The sequence below is a fragment of the Manis javanica genome, chromosome 10, assembly GCF_040802235.1.
Source record: "Manis javanica isolate MJ-LG chromosome 10, MJ_LKY, whole genome shotgun sequence".
NCBI lineage: Eukaryota > Metazoa > Chordata > Mammalia > Pholidota > Manidae > Manis > Manis javanica.
Window position 1 is genome coordinate 6,875,235 of NC_133165.1, and position 18,623 is coordinate 6,893,857.

The 18,623-nt window shown below is 51.4% G+C and overlaps 1 protein-coding gene across 4 annotated transcripts; it reads right to left on the bottom strand.

Annotated features, from left to right (window-relative positions):
- Positions 1-716: 716 nt before the first annotated feature.
- Positions 717-14,942, bottom strand: TMEM114 (transmembrane protein 114). 4 transcript variants are annotated; one of them, XR_012121961.1, is made up of 5 exons: positions 14,661-14,942; positions 14,313-14,393; positions 4,170-4,307; positions 2,622-3,211; positions 717-2,174 (listed from the first exon to the last, which is right to left on the bottom strand). XR_012121961.1 is itself a non-coding variant. In XM_037020481.2 (4 exons), exons 1-4 carry the CDS (start codon positions 14,860-14,862, stop codon positions 2,979-2,981), a joined length of 654 nt encoding a protein of 217 aa, XP_036876376.1. In that variant the 5' UTR covers positions 14,863-14,942; the 3' UTR covers positions 717-2,978. The 4 variants fall into 4 exon arrangements, 2 of the variants coding, with proteins under 2 accessions (XP_036876376.1, XP_073070825.1); XR_012121960.1 differs by having other exon boundaries at positions 717-2,544; XM_037020481.2 differs by having other exon boundaries at positions 717-3,211.
- Positions 14,943-18,623: the final 3,681 nt, after the last annotated feature.

Genomic DNA, 18,623 nt, shown 5'->3' on the forward strand with positions numbered 1-18,623 from the left:
GAAAACCCAGTGGTGCTGGTGTTGGCAGGAGTAGAAAGAACACCGCCCTGGAACCAGGCAGGTAGAATTTCAGTCCCAGTTTTTTCTCTCCTTATGTCCTCAGGCCAGTTAGCTTCACGTGTCTGTGCCTCCGTTTCCTCATCACACCCTGCCTCACCTATCTCCACAGTCCTCACCACCATGTTTTACCCAGTTGTGTGACAGCGCACAAAGCAAAGGCTTGTTCTGGTGGGGTCATTGCCCCCAGTTCCCAGCGTTCCATCGGGTGTTTGTTGAATGACTGATGGACTGTTGAGTACCCAGAATAGTACATGGAAATACTCGATACAGTAAATACAGTGTCAACTCTGATGATGCCCACACTGTGGTGAGGAGAAAGAGGTCATGGTGAAGGTAGTGATGTCATGAGGAGGATGTTGATGTCATGGTGAGCAGGATGGTGTCATGGTAAGGATAATGATGTCACGGTGAAGCCAATGATGTCATGGTGGTGGTAATGGTGTTGTCATCCTACAGCCCACCCCAGTGGTCCCCAGACCTACTGAACCATCAGCACTTCCCAGGGAACTTCTTAAACCTAAGGCTCCCCAGGCCTTCCCCACATCTCATGACTTAGAATCTCACAGAAACAGGTTCTCAACCTCAGCTGCACATTGGAATCATTTGGAGAGGTCTTCAAAAATTATCAGGGCCGGGACTCACCCCACCCCCACCCCCACCCCCTCGAGATTATTAGAACAAGGATTTGGCCCAGACACCAGGGTTTTTTAAAGATGCCCAGGTGATTCTAATGTGCAGCAAGGTGACAGCCACCCATCACTTCTCAAACTCCCCTGGGCAGGGTCATCAGTGTGGCCCCAGACCAGCAGTGTCCACATCACCTGGGAGCTGGTTAGAAATGTAAATTCTCAGGTCCCAGACCTACTGACTCAGAGGCAGCGGGCCAGGTGGGCTTGGACGAGCCCAGAGTCATGGCACCCTGTGTACAAGCTGCCCAGGGTGGTTCAGACATGCAGCACATTGGACAGGCCCAGTCCCATGGGCTGAATGCAAGGGTGAACAAAGGGGTGGAACCTCCAGGGGAAGGGAGAAAGCAGTATGATTAGTCCCTGGACAGCGCCCTGCCCACTCCCAGCTCCATGGGAAACAGCTTCGTATTCTAGACCTACACCCAGCGCACACTGTGGGAAGCCTCTGGGATACCCTCAAGGAGCCAACGCTTCCTTGGCAAGCATTCTAGGCTAACAGGGCCAAGGACGTGGGCACCCTGCCCGCCCAGACCCACCAAGGCCACACACCGCTAGTGGTGTTCATGACTTCAGAAAAGAGCTGCCATAGTGTCACCAGGACTCCACCTGCACCTGGGTTCAGACCTCCTTTGCAGAAGCAACCTAAAAACTCCTCTGTATTCAAGGGCAGAAGACCCTTGTGTGTGTGTGTGTGTGTGTGTGTGTGTGTGTGTGTGTGTGTGTGACAATTTATACATCTTTTCTACTCAAAGAAGTTAGAAATACAGAATCACAGGCCCCACCCACAACCTACTGATCAGAGGTGACATTTTATGAGTCACACACACCCTCCATAAGACTCGGAGGCACACTGATAAAAACCAAAACCAAATGCCAGGCCACTACTCTCCTTATTTTTTGCAAAACCCTCTGTGCAGTTGAGGAATCGCACCGGGCGGGGCATTTTGCCTGTGATGATAAAGTCACACACAGCCCCTGTTTGGTTCTAAGCCAGCCCGCTGCTCGTCCCCCACTCGCTGTACCTCTGGATAACCGGAGCACTTCCAAAAGCCAGCAGTGCCTGGACTGTGGTTTAACTGGCCTGAGAGGTACGTGGGCGTTTTGTAAATTCTGCAGGTGGTTCCAAAGGGCAATGAGGGGTGAGATCAGCTGACCCCGGCACTTAGGCTGTGCAGACGACTCCGCTCACGCATTCCCAGTGTGGCTGAGCCTTATCCATCCTGGACTTTACACCAGGGAACCGGGCTCGGTCACCCTGCCAGGTGGAAACCACTTCTGTCGCAGACTCAGGGTGACTTGAATGACATTTAGCATTTGGACTGAAGAGTAAGTGCGAATAGTGAGGGGTCACTCCTGTGGTTTTGAGATTATTCTTCCCCCCAATAGTGAGCTCACCAAGTCCTCTTCTCTCTCCGTGGAGGTCTCCTGACAAATGAAGTGACACATCAAGGCACCCAGCATGCTGACCACCTGAGCATTTAAGAGAGGTTTTCACCCCCGGGATGGCTGCATTTTATGTTTCAAAAACAAGCCCCTGATCACAGAATCATCCCATGAAGGGAGCCTTTTCTGCAGAGGGTCAGGGTCAGGGCTCTGGGCCAGAGGAGCAGGAATCTTGTGGCCGGGGAGGACATGTCCACCTCCTGGCTGGAGAGGAGCCCAGATTTCTGCTCTTCCCTCGGGGTGTCCCCCTGCAGCCTTCTGCCTGGGGTCCAGATCACAGGAGGCATGTGGCCAGTGTCTGGTTGCAGCGAGCTCCGCACACAGTAACGGGCTGGGAATCTCCTCAGAAAAACTGCCATAAAGGACAGAGTGCTGTTCTTAGAGCAGGGAATACGCCACAAGCTAGGCATGCAACTTTGTTCAACTTACCTAACCTCTCTGGTCTTCCATGTCCTTAGAAGGGGAGCTGGTCCAAAGGGCAGGGGGTGAGGATGACATGAAGCCAGAGGAAGCATACAGATGCTGCCATCTGTAAGGGGCTGTTTTTGTCCTGCAGGTTCTGCACAGCCTCCTCCAGTCCAAGCGGACACACACGTGTGCAGACCCACAGCACACACCACACCAGCCAGCTCTGACGGCACTGAGATGACAGCCAGGCCCAGAGCTCAGCAGACAGTGGTTCTGTTGGGCCCCTGACCTCCACAGGTGGCCTTTGAGAAAGAGGCGGCCACAGCTGCCAACACAGTCCCGGAGGCCCCCAGGCCAAGCCCCTCCCTCCCCCCCTGCTCAGATGGCTTGGTCCTGCCGCCGGCTCAGGCTGAGCACGCGGGCTGCTGCCAGGAAGGCCGCCCCCGTGAGCAGCTCGGCGACAAAGCTGATCCAGCCCAGGGCAAGGGACCAGCCGAAGCGGATGTCCACCTGGTCCAGGAGGGCCTTCTCCCCCAGGAGACACTGCGCCTCCCGGAAGGCAGCGGCTGAGTACGCGATGTAGATGCTGATCCCAGCCAGGGTCACCAAGGCTGCAGGGGGCGAGGGAGACCAGACCAAATCCCCTGTGGTTTCCATCGCAGCCCAGGGCAGAATTGTAATTTTGCATTTGTTTGAGAAATGATGAATGCCTGTGTCCCACCGGCTGAGAATCCCAGAGGGCTCCTGGATTCCCCCAGCACCCTGCCTGCACCTGGCACACGTGGGGCCCCGGAGATGTTAGCATTCGGACTGCACCATCCAGTTCCATGGCCTCTGGCCCCACATGCCTGTTTAAACTTAAATTGATTTAAATCAGCATCCTAGCCCCTCACTGACACCTGCCACATGTCAAGTGCTGTGCCGCCTGGCTGGTGGCTCCCCGGAGCACAGATGACAGAGCTTCCCCACCATCCAGGAAGTTTGACTGGGCCGCCTGGATTCAAGAACTAGTCACTGGGTGAACTAGGAATGCCAATATTAAACGTAATAGTGGGTGACCGGAGGGGATCTGGGCCTCCCAATATTTTCACTTCCAGACCTTCCCTGTATTTTTCCCCGTGAATTCTGAGTGTGTGTGTCATTGCTGTTCTTGTCCTTTTAAGGAGGGACAGTGTCAGACACACAGGAAGCAGGGAGGCCTCCGATCCCCCAGCCGCGTGCTGGATCCCATCTTTGGAAACCTCTGGTCTGCCAGACCAGCGGTGTGGACCTGTATTGCCTATCGTTTAAGCAATCAAAGAATGGCAGGCGGGTCTGAGAGAGGGAGGGTCACCTGCCAGCCCCCCAGCCCCAAAGCGGAAGCTCCCTCCATGCGGCTCCTTTTGTGAAATCACGCGAAGGATTCTCAAGAACGGCTCCCACCCCTCTCTGACCCTGGGCTGGGAACCCACTCACCCCTTCCAGAGGGGGAACTGAGCCCCAGGGAGGCGATGGGACCCCCACCCCCTCCCTGAGGGTTCATGCATAGCCCCTCCTGGAGCCCAAGTCCCTCAAAGAGGGGGCACTTACCTCCAAAGAGGAAGAGGGTTCCCGTGAGCACAAGGAGGAGGGACACTCGGAGAAGGAAGCTCGGAAATCCCATCATCCCCCCAAAAACCATCAGGATCAGGCTGAGTGGCAGCAGAATCACAAACGTTCCATGCATGGCTTCGGAGAGACCGGGAGAGCAGGCAGAGGGGGTTATCACATCCTTCAGTCAATCAACAAACATTTACTGAGCACCCCCATGGGCCAGCCCCCAATGCTGGGAGGGAAATGACTGTATTATCACTACTACTGTTTCTAATGATAATAATCATAATAAATCAGCAACTACAGTTCCTGAGGCTCATTAGTGCCAGAATTTGTGTCATAGAAGCATCATCTCACTTATTTTCCCTGTACCCTGTGAGGTCTGTATTGTGACATGTCTCTGGAGTGGACACTCTGGGTTGCTAGGTTGAGAGGAGACAGCAGAGGGGTGTCGTGAATTGACAAGTAGCTTCCAAATTCATGTCCAGCCAGAACCTGGGAACGTGAGCTCATCTAGGACAAGAGACTTTGCAGATAAACTAAGTGAAGGGTCTCCAGACGGGACCGTATTGGATTAGGGCCCTGCATCTAATGACCAGTGCCCTTGGAAGAGGAAGGGGAGAAGACAGAGGCAGAGACGGCGCAATGCATCTAGCCAAGGGGCACCGGGACAGGCAGTGGCCGCCGGACGCAGGGACAGAGGCAGGGAACAGTGGCCCCTTAGAGCCTCCGCAAGGCCTCCCCTGCCGACACCTTGGTTTCGGGCTCTGATATCCAGGGCTGGGATACAGTATGTGCCTGCTGTTCTAGGCCACCACGCTCACCCCAGAAAATGAACACAAGGCACCATTGTCGCAGAGGTGGGAGCACAGAGCAGGGCTTCATCCAGCAGGTGTTGAAGGAGGTCTTCTCAGAGGGTTGAGCTGTTGCCAGGACGTGGCTTCACAGAGGGCAGAGGTGATACTCAGCCAATAAGCATTTGTCTGGCACCTGCTAGATTGCAGGGACTTGGAGCCAAGCCAGCAAGGATCCCGGAAGGCCAGCTCAGGGCCTGCCCCAAGCACCCCAGGCCACGGGACAATCCCAGCTCCCAAGGCAGTGTTTTCTGAAGGTCCGGCCCCACCTGCCTGCCCCCACACACCTCTGGCCTGATCTCTGCCTGCCCAGGCTCCCTGAGGCCCCTCCTCCCAGGGGTCCAGGCAGGGTTTTCCCTCCCCAGGGCTGCTTTCCTCCACCTGCCCAGCCCCCTGGCTGCCAGCCTTTCTTCCCCAGCCTCCTGCCCATCACTGCCTGCAGCAATCCATCACTGGATGTAGAGGATTTGCTCTGAGCTCCACTGATGTCTGAAATTCAATTCCCCTGGGCAAGCTGAGAACAGTAATAGGCAGCAGCAGATAGCAGGGAAACAGGGGAGGCCAGAGAAAGAACATCTCATAAAAGTCTGCCAACAACATTCAGTCCCCTACCTCTCTCCTCTGTTCCCAAATTGCAGGTGTCTGGTGAGTCAGAGTACATTACATTATAAGGCACGATTAGAACTTCCATTACAAAACTGGAAAGTAGAAAAGGATGAATTACCTGACAGTCAAGACCAGTGGTGGGGTGGCAGCTGGGGGGAGAGGGCAGAAGGAAGCCTGAGGTCACAAGATCTCAAGGTCAAAACATTTTGCCACCACACTGGCTTGGAGCTTCCTGGCAGCCAAAGCAGTAGGGGAAACAATCGCAAAGCTCTTTTTCACCAGGCACTCATTAACCAAATTCATTTGCTGTGAGCTGGGCACTGAACCTTTCAATCCTTCGGCAACAAGATAAGCCTGAAAATAAATACTTTCCTCTTATTCTTCAGAACAAGCTCAGTGCCATTTCTTCCAGAGAATCTTCCCTTGTGCTCATGTCTACCACTGTCCACACGGTCAGGTGCCTCTGCTCTGCGTCCCCTCAGCTCCCCACAGACACCTGTCCCGGCATTTGACACCTAGGGTGGAAGGCATCTGGGTCATATAGTTTCCATCTCACCTGTCAATTAGTGAGTTCCTTGACGGGGTGGTCGGGGAGGGGGGGGGGGCGGTAATTCTTCTCTAGTGTAATTGTATTCCTGAGTTTCAAGGAAAGCTTCAAGGCTGTGAAGAGTGGTCAACAGGTATTTGTGGACCCAGTTAATGAATTAAGAGCTAGATAGTATGACTCTGAGGCAAATATATATATATTTATATGTGGCAGTTTCAGAGACATAAAGGAAAAGGGAGCTTGAGAGATGACCTCACAGTGGTTAAAAATATGGACATCAGTACTGATAATCTGCCCTTGGATTTGGGCTCTGACTGTGGGGCCTTGGGCATGTCACTCAATGCCTCAGCCCCTCCATTTCCACATCTATGAAATGGAGCTAAGAATACGTGGTTCACAGCGGTCTCATAGGAACAGTACATGGAAAGACAGCAGGGCGACATGAGGAAGCGTAAGGGGTTCAGTACCATGTCCCAGAATGTAAGGACTAAATAAACTATAGCCCCACCAATAATAAAGCCGATGAATATAATAAATCAGCCTGACTTCCGCTGTGACCAAATTACTTTGTCTTCAACCCCCTAAATGCCACCAACTTCGGTGGGTCAAGCAAACTCAACTGAGCTCCTTCCCAAGGCTGTCGCAGGATAAAATGTGATCACGGGGCAGGAGCCATGGTCTGTTGTGTTCCCTCCCTCTCTCCCTCTTTCCTTCCCAATCTCCCTCCCTCTCTTCCTTTCTCCTTCCTTCTTTCCCTGTTGTAGGTAAAATTCTGGGCAAAGAAGCCGAACAGCTGGTGTGAAAACCTGGTCCTCTAAGATCATTCCCCCGCATGGCATTGCCTCCAGACCATGGCTCAGAAATGAAAGCATTTCTCATTTAGAAATTAATGAGGTTTCTTGGAGTTGGTTCAGCCCCAGCGGCCCTCCGTGTGAGCTCCCCAGATATGCTGCAAGCTGACTGTACGTACGTTCAATTAAATGTCTGGGTAAGAACAGGCTTCCCGCAGGAGAGTTGTAAAATCTCCTGCTGAAATTTGATTTAGCTTTGTGTGCATGTGCGTGCCTTGTCTTTGTTATTTTTTTATTTTCAGGACTTTAGTTGGGACAGGAATATTGATTCTGAGGTCTGTTTTCTTGGAAATGTACCCGTCTCCAACCACATCTCGTTCAGAAACAAGTATCTGTGGGCCCCTAAGAGGGGCCAAACTTCCCTAGAGCCTGGGGTCCTCACGGTGGACAAGGTCCTCACTACACGCAGATCACAGTCAAGCACAGGAAAAGGGGATCATTACAGAAGGGGATGTGTCACAAAGGAAATAAATGCCACGATGCAGAAAAACGGGGTGCGCAGTGAGTGGGGGGCAATTCTTAGGGTAAGGTGGTTTCACTAGTTTCCTCGGGCTGCTGTTAGTGCAAACAAGGGGGCTTATAAGCAGCAGGAATTTATTCCCTCACAGTTCTGGAGGCCAGAGGTCCAAGACCAATATGTGGGCAGCCCTGTGGGCCCTCCAAAGGCTGCAGGGGTGACCTCCCCTGCCCCTTCCAGCTCCTGGCGGATGCCAGCAATCCTTGCAGCCGCCCTCCAGCCTCTGCCTCTGTCATCATATGAGCTTTTATCTCTCCTCCGTGATTCTCCTTTTCTTATAAGGACACCTGTCAAAGGATTTGGGGCCCACCCAGTTAATCCAAATGGCCTCAGCTCAAGATCCTTAAGTTAATCACATCTACAAAGACACTTTGCCCAAATAAAGTCCCTCTCACAGGTAGCAGGGGTTAGGACATGGACATATATTCTGGGAGGGACACCGTCCAGTCCACTGCAGTGTTTACAGTGAGAGCTCAGCAGATGCAAGCTGAGGTTGCTGGATAGAACCAATAACAATAATGGCGATTGGTCATCATTCCACCAGATGGCAAATGTGTGACCAAGAAGCATGAGAGATCTTTGGCCTCAAGAATGCTTTGTTGCAAGTAAAGGAAAAAGCAAACCCAGAAAGTAGCAGAAGTTCACCCCCAAAGAAAACTGGTCATGACCATTCCACTATCACACTGTTTAAAGCACCATTGGTGGAAAAGCCAGGGGCCCACGATGCTCACAAGGCCAGGAAGCTCTGGAGTGACCGGTGAAGCAGCAGTGCTGGGGGCCTATCTTCCTCCAGAAACATCAGCAGCTCTGGCAGAGGAAGAAGATCTCAGGGCTTTTTCTTTTCCAAAGAGGGAAACGTCACTGTCTTTATTTTCAAACCTTGTTCAGTGTGACTTTGAGCCTACAGGAGGGGCTCAGAGACCTTCAGTCTTATTGTGCAAGTTTATAAGATTTTTGTAAATATCTGTCCTTTAGTCTGTTGTCACCAGAGCACAGGAGACGGAACGTATCTTGAGGACGGGGGCTGCATCTTCACTCTCTTCATGATCTCTAAGATGCACAGGTGTGATATGGAAGAAGGAGGAAGGGTTCACAAGCAAAGACCTGGGTTCAAATTTGATTCCGTCTCTTCCCAAGCACACAACACTGTCTCCCAAAAGCCTGCTTCCTCGCCTGCCAATTGGATCCAGGACTCTCTGACTCTGCCAGGCTGTTGCAAGCAGTGCATGTGAGAGGAATTGTTTCTTTCTTGGCCTCAAGGACCTCCGGCTCTACCAGCTATGCGTTTGTGTCCCATTTCACAGATGAAAACACTGAGGCTGAAGGTACTTAGATCAGTTGCTCAAGATCTATATAACATGTCAGAGCTGGAATGGAGCGATGAAGGCGGACAAAGGGCTGGTGAAACAGCAGGTGAGGGGCTTTAACCCAGCCTGGGAAGTTAGGAAGGGCTTGGGTGGGTGGGGAGGTCTCAACTGAGACCTGGAAGTCAGATGAGAAGGCGTTAACCGAGCAGAGAGGTGGGGGGTGGGGGGAGGGTGTTCCCAATAAAGGGAACAGGATTTGCCAAGATCCCAAAGCAAGAGATATCTGGACACACACACATATCTCGGCTCCTGCAGCTGGAGAGGTTGGCAGGGCTCACAAATCTCCCATGAGCCACACAGTGGAGAAATCCAGCCACTGGGAGAGGTCTCTGCAGGCCAGTTTCATAACAGTGTTATGATAGCATTCTTCTTAGAAAAAAATCAAATGAGATCCATTTGGCCACCACCTCAACTTTTCCTGCCTCTCCTTCCCACAGTGAACCCCTGTAAATGCTTGGGTGCACATCCTTCCAGTCATTTTTTTCATGCATTTACCTATTTTCCTATATATTTACCTATTTCTTGAATTCTAAGAGGCATACTTGCTTACACTTTAACAAATCGGAAAACAGAATGTGTTTGACCATCAGCGTCTCACAGTCATACCCGGCAATATTGTTTTTTATCCTAATGTCATATAAAATAAAGGTGCATCTGAAAATGTTGGCATAGATCCATAGAAAAGCCATATCATGGGGAATTTAGGGCGGAAAGGGTAACAAATGGTGGCACACTGCCCATAACATTCTGTAAATTAGTTTTTTCATTCCATGCTATTTCTATTCACATGAGTATATTCTTTTTATGGACTATATAATATTCCAAAGAATGGATATACCACTGGTAAAAGTGGAGCCATATTTCAGTCCATGGGCACTGAGATTCCCTTATTCTCCACTGTTACAAAAATGGGATGGCAAACCTCTTCTTAAAAGTCTCACATGGAAATTACCAAGAAGCTGAATTACTTTAAATATTGATTTTGTGTCTTAGTTTAAAGTGTGTATTTGACTTTCAATGGATACCGCAAGAGGCAGCCTGAAGCCTGGGCCTTCCTGCTTGGAGATGCTAAGGCCCCAGGCACCTGCTGCCTCCCTCCCAGCCTACAACACAGCTATACATAATCATACTGAGAATTCCCTCCAGGGCTCAGGCAGCCTCTTAATGCCATTATGTCCCCAATCCCTTCATTTCTGTCCCCCGCCACCTCCACTCCTGCAATTTGTGCCAGACGTTGTGGGAGGACAAGTTGTAATGTTCCACGTTGCTGCAAAAGCCCAGTATCCAATAAGACTGGAAAGCCAGTCTTGTAATTTTCCGACCTCATCTCCTCGGGACAACTAGGCCAGGCCACTGGCCCGTGGTCCAACCTGTGCCCCTGGTATGCTATTCTGGGCAAGGCGTTTGACCCCTCTGGGCCTGGTGAGATAATCTGTGGGGCAGCCCTCCCAACACCTCCCCGGGGCTCTTAGGAGGGGTAGCTGGGGCAAGGCATGGGGTGAGCACGAGGTGCGAATTTAAAAGCACTTTCTGCACTACCCCAGGCCCCCCAGCTGCCTCAGGAGCACACCACGCTCAGCCCTGCCCTCAGCTCCACACCCACTCTCCCTGCCCATGCCCGCAGGCCTCTGGCTCCCTGTGTGAAAAGGCGGTGTAAGATGGAGGACTCTGTGCCCAACACACAGGCTGTGTGCCCCTCTCTGGACTGCCATGGTCTCCGGTCCAAGCAACTCAGGGCCCCCTGAGATTATACTCAGTGTAGCACCGTGCTAAATAGGCACAAACATCTACCAGTTGCTGTGCAAACTCTGGTAACTTACCCAACCTACCTGTGCCTTGGTTTCCTCATTTGCAAAGTGACGGTGGTGGGATTATGGGATTATGGTGAAGAGCAAGTGAGCTGATACATGTAAGGAATGCAAAGCCGTGTCTGGCACACAGCAGCTGTCCTGTCAGTGCTGGCTGTTACGCGATCGTCCTTCAACCACCCCACTGGAAGTCTCCCCCACCACCCTTTTTATTTCCTCTGTGACACTTGCTACTATTTGAAAGCATTTTATGTCTTTATATTCAGTGGTCCATGCATTTATGATCTCCTGCCCTAGACTCTCGGCCCTCTGTGGGCAAGAACCACATCTGTCTGGTCATGTTCTAGGCCCCACATCTTGCCCACTGTCAGGAATGAAATAAATGAGGTAGGATTTTAAAAGCACTAATAAATGAGTGCTAATAAATGAGTTTGCAAAATGATTTGCTTCATTTCACAGACGAGAAGCCTGAGGCTCAGGGAGGCAGTACGGAGACATTAAGTCAGCTCCTCCTATGCACTGTGCCATCTATACCGGGTGTTTTGCTTATGAGATCTCATTTAAGCTTCCATTTCTGGAAGCAGGTGACTGGCCAGAAGTCTCCCATCTGATAAGAGGTGGGGCCCTTGTCTATGACGGGCTGACCCGACCCCCACTCCTTGTAGCCAGTGGCACGTGACTCAGCCTGCCAATCAGCACCTCCCATGCTTGGGCACAGTGATTGGCTCAGATCTGGGCCTGTGCTCCAGTCTGGTCCAGTGAAAAGCCTTCCCAGAAGTTTTGCAGAATTACTGCGAAACAGAAACTGGCTCCGGTTGCTAAGACTGGAGAGGATTTGCTTGAAAGGAGAACCCAAACAGAAGCAAAGCCCAGAGAGGAGAAGAAAGAAATTGAATTTAGCTCTTTGGATCCTAGCACTGCTTGAGTTTTCCAGCTACATGGACCAGGAACTCCTTTTCTTGTTTAAACAAGTTTGTATCACTTGCTTCCAAAAGACTCTTGGCTGTTTCTAGACTGTGGCTCTGTCATCTGCACTGTGCTGAATTTGATGACCGCCCCCACACACACCTCGCCCCCGCCAAATACACACGCACCAAATATAATTCCAGCCCCTCGCCGAGGAGCCAAGCCCGTTACATCCCCAGAGCTCATCTGGAAGACAAAACTTAAGGTGCGCTTAGCAGGGGCGGCCACTGCTTGAAGCTCTTTAAATACACCCTCCCATTTCACCCTTGGAATCTCCTTGTGAAGAGAGGTGACAGTCATTCTCATTTTGACCGTGAGGGAACTGAGGCTGAGTGGTATAGGGACGTGCCTAGTCGGCAGGGGAATTGGGGGTTAGACGCAGGGCTGAGGGCTCACGGATGAACACACTCTGGATGTGAGTTTTGCCTGTTTCTCAAAGTCCTGGAGCACACAGGCTTGTTGCGTTATCAAGTTTCACAAAAAGCCAGACCAGCACCCACTGCAGTGAGCCATCCACTTTACCTACAGACATGGTAAGTGGGCTAAATGGCAGCCCAGCAAAGGGCCATAGATGTGACTGCATCTAAGAGACGCCGCAAGGAGTGGAAGAGGAGACTAGCAGTGACTGAGAGTGACTGTGCGGCTGGCATTTCCACATCAGATCGTTTTTCATGTAACATGGAGATCCTACAGCAAGCAGGAAACCATGTAGGTGCCAGGTAGGGTCAGCTCTCTCACCCAGCCAGTTTGTGGAATCCTGGCCATGCCCACTCATGCTTTTGACTTCTCATTTTGTTAGATGTGAAGACTAAGGCTCAGAGAGTCTAAGACACCTATCCCAGGAGCACAGAAGGTCCTGGTAAGGGTCTGAGCTGGGATTTGACTCCCATCTCCCTCACTTCAAGGGCAAGAACTCTTGATTAGTCTTGAAACAATGTCTAAGAGTTCTCTCCAAAGCAGCTTGGGGCTGAGAACACGTAGTTTATGGTACCCCACCTTCCCCCCTTCAGTGGGACTTAATGCAATGGGGGGCTGAGCTGTACTGTATCAGCTCACAAGAGCCATCTGTTAAGTTTTTAGGAATTCGGGGAGCCAGTTGACATCACACTGATAGCTTAAAATTGACCACAGCAGGAGTATTTCACCACAGACGTCAGCAAATGCTGCAAATCAAGACTTCCCCCTTCCAGAGAGCCATTCCCAGCATGCCATTGGACCACAGAGAAAGAACTCTGGCTTGTTCACTTATTCATTCATGCAACAAATATAAATTGTGTTCCCCCCTTTAATATAATACAGTTTTCATTCACTCTCCTACCTGCTCAGCAAACCTCGGCTCATAGCCTAGTATTTGCCAGGCTCTGTGCTGGCAAATACTGGGAATACCACTGTGGCAAAGCAGACTTGGTTGCTGACCTCACAGAACATTTAATGAGGGAGCCAGATTCTAACTCAAAAAGTGTCACACAGCATGTACTATGAGTAGGAGCTGACCAAGTCAAGCTGGCCAATGGGAGCAGGGAGACTCCAGGTAGAGGGAATGGCCTGTGCAAAGTCCCTGGGGCAGCAGAAATTTGGCATGTTCCAGGAACTGCCCCAAGGCTAGCAGAGCCAGAGAAGAAAGAGCAGAGGAGAGGGGCATCAGAGCAGCCCTTGTGGACCATGCTAGGGACTTGTCTTTATTCTGAGCATCACATCCCCAAGCCTCAGCAAGTCTAGCAGAAACTGTCCACACTTTCCAAGGTCCGTAGAACTCCATCCATCCTCATTTTCCTCCTCAGATCCTTTCCTGTGGTACCTCTCTGGGCCTAAGTTTCCCCATTGGAAAATGAAGATAAAAAGGGAGGTGAGAACTTCACAGGGTGACAGTGGGATTCAATGATGACGTAGATGAAAGGCAATTAAGCTCCATGTCTGGCTGGCTGCAAACATCATCAAACTGAACTATTTATTATAATTAGCTTCCCTCATCCCTCAAGTGTTTGTTTCAGTCCGTCTGCATTGTGGCCTTCAGTCCTCAGCCCTTCTGAGTTGGACACTGGGGAATCAGCCATGAACAGGACAGACACACAGCCCTGGAGAGGTGGGGCAGGGGGGGATCTCTGCCCCCTGATTGCCTTCTGTGAATCATTCAATAAATATTTACTGCATTGCTGCTAGTGCCAAGCACTTGTTTTCATGCCGAGGATACGATGTGGGCTGTGCCTCCAGATCTAGGGTCTCTCTTTACAACATTCAGCTTCCCAGTCTGGTTTAGCAGCCTCCCGGAGCTCCCACCCTCATGCTTGTCACTATGAAATGTACGTAAGCATTTCCATTTCCATGTCTGCCTGTCTGTGAATATCTTGAGGGCATGGCCTGGGTCTTAATCATCAGTGAGGTGCCTGGCGCATAGAAAGCCTGCCTCCAGCGTTTGTTGAGTGAATCCTAAACCACACTGTACTACAGCTGGAGTAAGAGAGGCCCTGCGCCCGCTCTTAACCCCGCTCGCTCCTCTGCCCGGGGTCAAGAGGCTTCCCCGCTCCACCCTCCTCAGTGCCCCGGCCCTGCGGTTTGGAGAAGAGCCCCAAAACTGGTGTCCAGACCAGGGTTCTTCCCTCCATCCCCAGCCTCCCGGGACTCACTGAGAAGTTGGCGGCTCGAGTCGCTGACGGTCACATTCTCCTGCCAGAAGGGGTTCATCAGCGGCGCGCACGGGCTCTGGACTGGACGGGGTGGAGAAATCAGCGGGCGGGAGCCTGGGCTGCGGCCCCCGCCCGCGCCTCCGCAGAGGGCCGACTGCAGACGCCCCGCACCCTGGGGGCGCACGGAGGGTCCGAGCAGCACCCCTCCGAAGGGCGGCCCCGGCCCTCGGCCCCCTTGCCTCCCGCCCGGACGCCGCGTTTAGTGCGCTGGGGCTTGCGAGCAACAGGTGCGGTGAGCAGGGCCAGGTGCGCGCCCCCCTCCCGCCCGGGCCCCGCGTGCGCCCGTACCCCGGCAGGTCCGCCAGAGGCCGGAGTGCGAGCTCAGGGGCTCCGGCTGGCTGCGGTTGGCCGCCCCCGGGCCGCTGCGCTCCAGCCGCTCGGTGTCGATGATGTACCAGAAGTCCGTGCCGATGGCGGCCGCCAGGAGCACGAAGCTGAGCGCGCCGGACAGCGCCGCCGCGCCGGACAGCACGCCCAGGTGCAGCCGCATCGCGCGGCCGGGACCCCGACACTCCGCGCCGGGCTGCACCCCGGCCGCTGACCGCGACCCGTCGGCCGCCCTGGCGCCGCCCCACCTGGGCGCTCACCCCCACTCCCAGCCCCCCCGCACCACTGCTCCGGCGAGACTCACCTCCTCCTGCAGACCCTCATCGGAGCCTCCACCCCTCCCCAGCCCTCGCCCCACCCCCCAGACTCCGCTCCGGCCCTGCACGCCCACTCCTCACTTGCTCCCAGACCCTTCTCCTTCCCCTCACTCCCCAGGAGCCTCCAGCTCTGGTCCACTCTGCCCTGCAACCCAACTGGCCCTCCCACACACTGCCTCACTCCCTAAGTCCAGCCTGGCGTCCCCTCGGTCTCCCTTCCGCACCCCCACCCTCTCCCCCACCGCACACACCGACCTCACGCCCCTCCTCCTGGGTGCCCGCCCAGCCTGCCCGAGCTGGGGGTGTGCCGAAGGGAGGGCGGCCTTTCCACAATGTGGGAGGGTAAGACGAGGGGCTCCTGAGCAGGACAGTCCCAGCCAGGAGCCCTCCTCCCTCCCGCTTCCTCCAAAATCCACCTTCAGTCACTTTTTCTAGGATGGCTACAGAGGGAAAAAGGCAGAGCTGTTTTTTCTAGAAGTCCCTTAAAGCAATGGGCTGGGCCAGGTCCCCTGAGTCTAGCATCTCCACTGCCATTGGTAGAGATGGTGATGGTGGAAAAGGTCTTCATGACCAGTGAGGTCACCACCAGCACTACCATAACCACCACCGCCACCGCCACCACCATTCTCTCCTTTATCGTAGCAGTCACCCTCCGTGCATCACTGCAGGGGAAGCAGCCAGAGCTGCTGGTGGCTTGGGCTAGGCTGGTGGCAGTGGCGGGCACAGTATGAAGCGAATTCATTTGTTTTTAATTGAGGTGGGTAGGGTTGATAGATTTGGCAATTAATAGGCTAGGGCTGAGAATTATTCTTTTCCTTGTTGCTTGATTCTCCTTTACCAACACCCTCAATCTTCATCGTCGGCATCGTCACCTTCATAATCAGCGGCATCACCACCCAGAGCATACTCTCCCCTTGATCCTGGACACCGTTCCACCCCATCATGCCTTCAACCACCACGGTGACTGACTGTGCTTTCCCGTGACCACCACCACTGCTGGCTTTGTTTCAGCTCCACCATACCAGCGCTTTTATCTCCATTTGCACCCTCGTCAGAACTGTCCTTAGGTGATCCATAAACACCAGGGAGTCGAGATGAAGGTAAAATTTAGTGAGGCTGGTAGCTTGGATACCCAGAAAATGAACTAAGATACGATATGAGGAGGAGCTTCCGGCATCAGCACTCTCTGGAGGACTTGTGCCGGGGGATGATCATCAAAAAGCCTCCACAGGGATCCAGACAATGCTGCGGTTGTGGCTGCATCCAGCCCACCGTCTCCTGGACTTGCCATAGGAATGAGGAGGGAGATGTCTAGGCTGGCATGTGCATACAGTGAGACAACGAATTTGACTGGATCTGTACTGTTGGAACTCAACCAGGAGTTGGGAGGGGTGCAAGGTGTAGCACTCCAAAATCTTACGACTATAGACTATCTACGGTTAAAAGAACATATGGGATGTGAACAGATCCCAGAAATGGGCTGCTTTAATTTGTCTGATTTCTCTCAGACTGTTCAAGTACAGTTGGACAATATCCATCATATCATAGACAAATTTTCACAAATGCCTAGGGTGCCTAAATGGTTTTCTTGGCTTCACTGGAGATGGATGGTAATTATAGATTTGCTTTGTTTATGTCACCGTATTCCTATTATGTTAATATGTGTGTGCAAATTAGTAGTTTAAAACCTATACATACTTAAGGTACTCTACAAGAAGATATGTCAAAGAAATAATCAATCCTCCCATGTTTCCTTCATATGCTACATCTATAGCTTTTCTTCTTTCTTCCTAATTACAACCCTTAAATAGAATTCGTGCCTCATATCGAACTTACCGAGTATCATAATTCCTCCAGGTGGTAAAGATACCTCGAGACAAGTGCTGGGCATAGAAGCCACAGGGCATAAATCTGCAAAGAAGTAAAAAGCTAACCTTTGCAAACAATATGGCTTCTCTCTCACTTACCAACTTTACATTTCCCTGTATGGCCCCAGAAGATGACTGGTTAGCCAGAGACGGGTAAGATTCCTCAAGGGAGGAACAACCTAAGACAGGCACAGTCGCAGGGGGGCCATCAGGTGAGAATTTGGGGATCAACAGAGGTGAGGCTCAGAACCTCACCCCCCCTGCTTTGAGAGAAATCTTCTGCATCCGTGGATGTCTTGCTGCCCTTGTCTAGCCTGGATTAATACTTAGTCCACAGGCACACACCTGATCATCTGATCATCTACATTTGCCCTCTTACAGCACTAAACTATGTTTTCTACCTTTATCTTGCATCTACCTACCACTTCAGCATTTTATTAAAAATAAAAATAATAATAATAATAAAGGGAGAAATGTGGGATCAACATATAAATCAAGTACAAAAATCAAACGAATATTCATATTTGACCTGATTGTTTATAGGTCATAATGCGTGATCAAAACCGAAAGTTTCTGTGATGAATGCCCTTGTACTGTTCACCATATAAGAATTTATTCACTATGTAAGAATTCGTTCACCATGTAAGAACTTGTTTGTTATGCTTCAGAAGATTAGAGACTGACGAGAATTAGACTTGAGATGGATTAATGATTGTACATTGAGCATTGACCCCCCTATACTGAATTTTATTGTTGTTAACAACCATTTGATCAATAAATATGAGAGATGCCCTCTTAAAAAAAAAAAAATTTAGTGAGGCTGGTCCCAGGACCCCCAATGATGTCTCTAAGGTTTCATCTCTTCTCTCTTTATCTCCATCTCTCAGTTATTTTCCTCTCTTGGCTTCATTCTTAAGCAGACTTGATTTTGCTGCACCCCAGGAGCTACCTTTCACAGCTTAGCAATTCCCCCCCCACAACAAATAATCTGTTTTTCCATAGTGTAATCCAGATTTCCAGAATTGAAGTTTACATACCCACCTTTGAGCCAGTCCCTGTGGGTCAGAGGGATAGAATGCACTGAATAGCCACACCTGGATCACCTGTCTACTCCCGGAGCCAAGGTAACCATGTGAATAAAGAGGTGTGTGGCTGCCGGATATAGCAAAGAAAAATACAGGACACCCAGTTAAGTTTGGATTTCAGATAAATGAGGAATACATTTTTAGTATAAGTTTATCCCATGCAGCATTTGGGATATACTTATACTCTAGAAAGTTTGAAATTTAATCTGAAGTTCCAATTTAACTGAGTGTCCTGTACATTATCTGGCCAACTCAGCTGTCTTCCCAAAGGAAAACCAACATGTTATTGCTAGAACCAAGGGACGGGGCAAAAGCAGGCAGATGCCCCCTACACCCAGCAAATGAATGCACCTTCCCTGAGCCCCACCTTTTTCCTCATCTACATAAGAAGACCTTCTTCCAAACCCCTTTGCAGAGATAACCTTGTAGGTTTTTCAATGATTCTATTTTTCTTGAGGATTTTAATAGAATCTATCTGAATCATACTCAGTCACTAAAGCAATGTTTTTCAATGAATCTGGGGAGGAGTGGAGCACATTAAACATGGGATGATATCATTACTCAGACAGTCCACAGCAGAAGCATGAGAAAACCTGAAGGCTCCTGAGACAGAACCCAGGCAAGCCGCAGCATTAGGACTAAGCCACACTGGGC

Bases quoted from the DNA above. Each gene is read 5' to 3' on its own strand.
- TMEM114 (XM_037020481.2), bottom strand. From the start codon at position 14,862: ATGCGGCTGCACCTGGGCGTGCTGTCCGGCGCGGCGGCGCTGTCCGGC. The intron at 4,308-14,312 runs GTGAGTCCCGGG...GTCTCTCCGAAG, and splicing joins CTCGAGCCGCCAACTTCTCA to CCATGCATGGAACGTTTGTG. The intron at 3,212-4,169 runs GTAAGTGCCCCC...CGCCCCCTGCAG, and splicing joins AACCCTCTTCCTCTTTGGAG to CCTTGGTGACCCTGGCTGGG.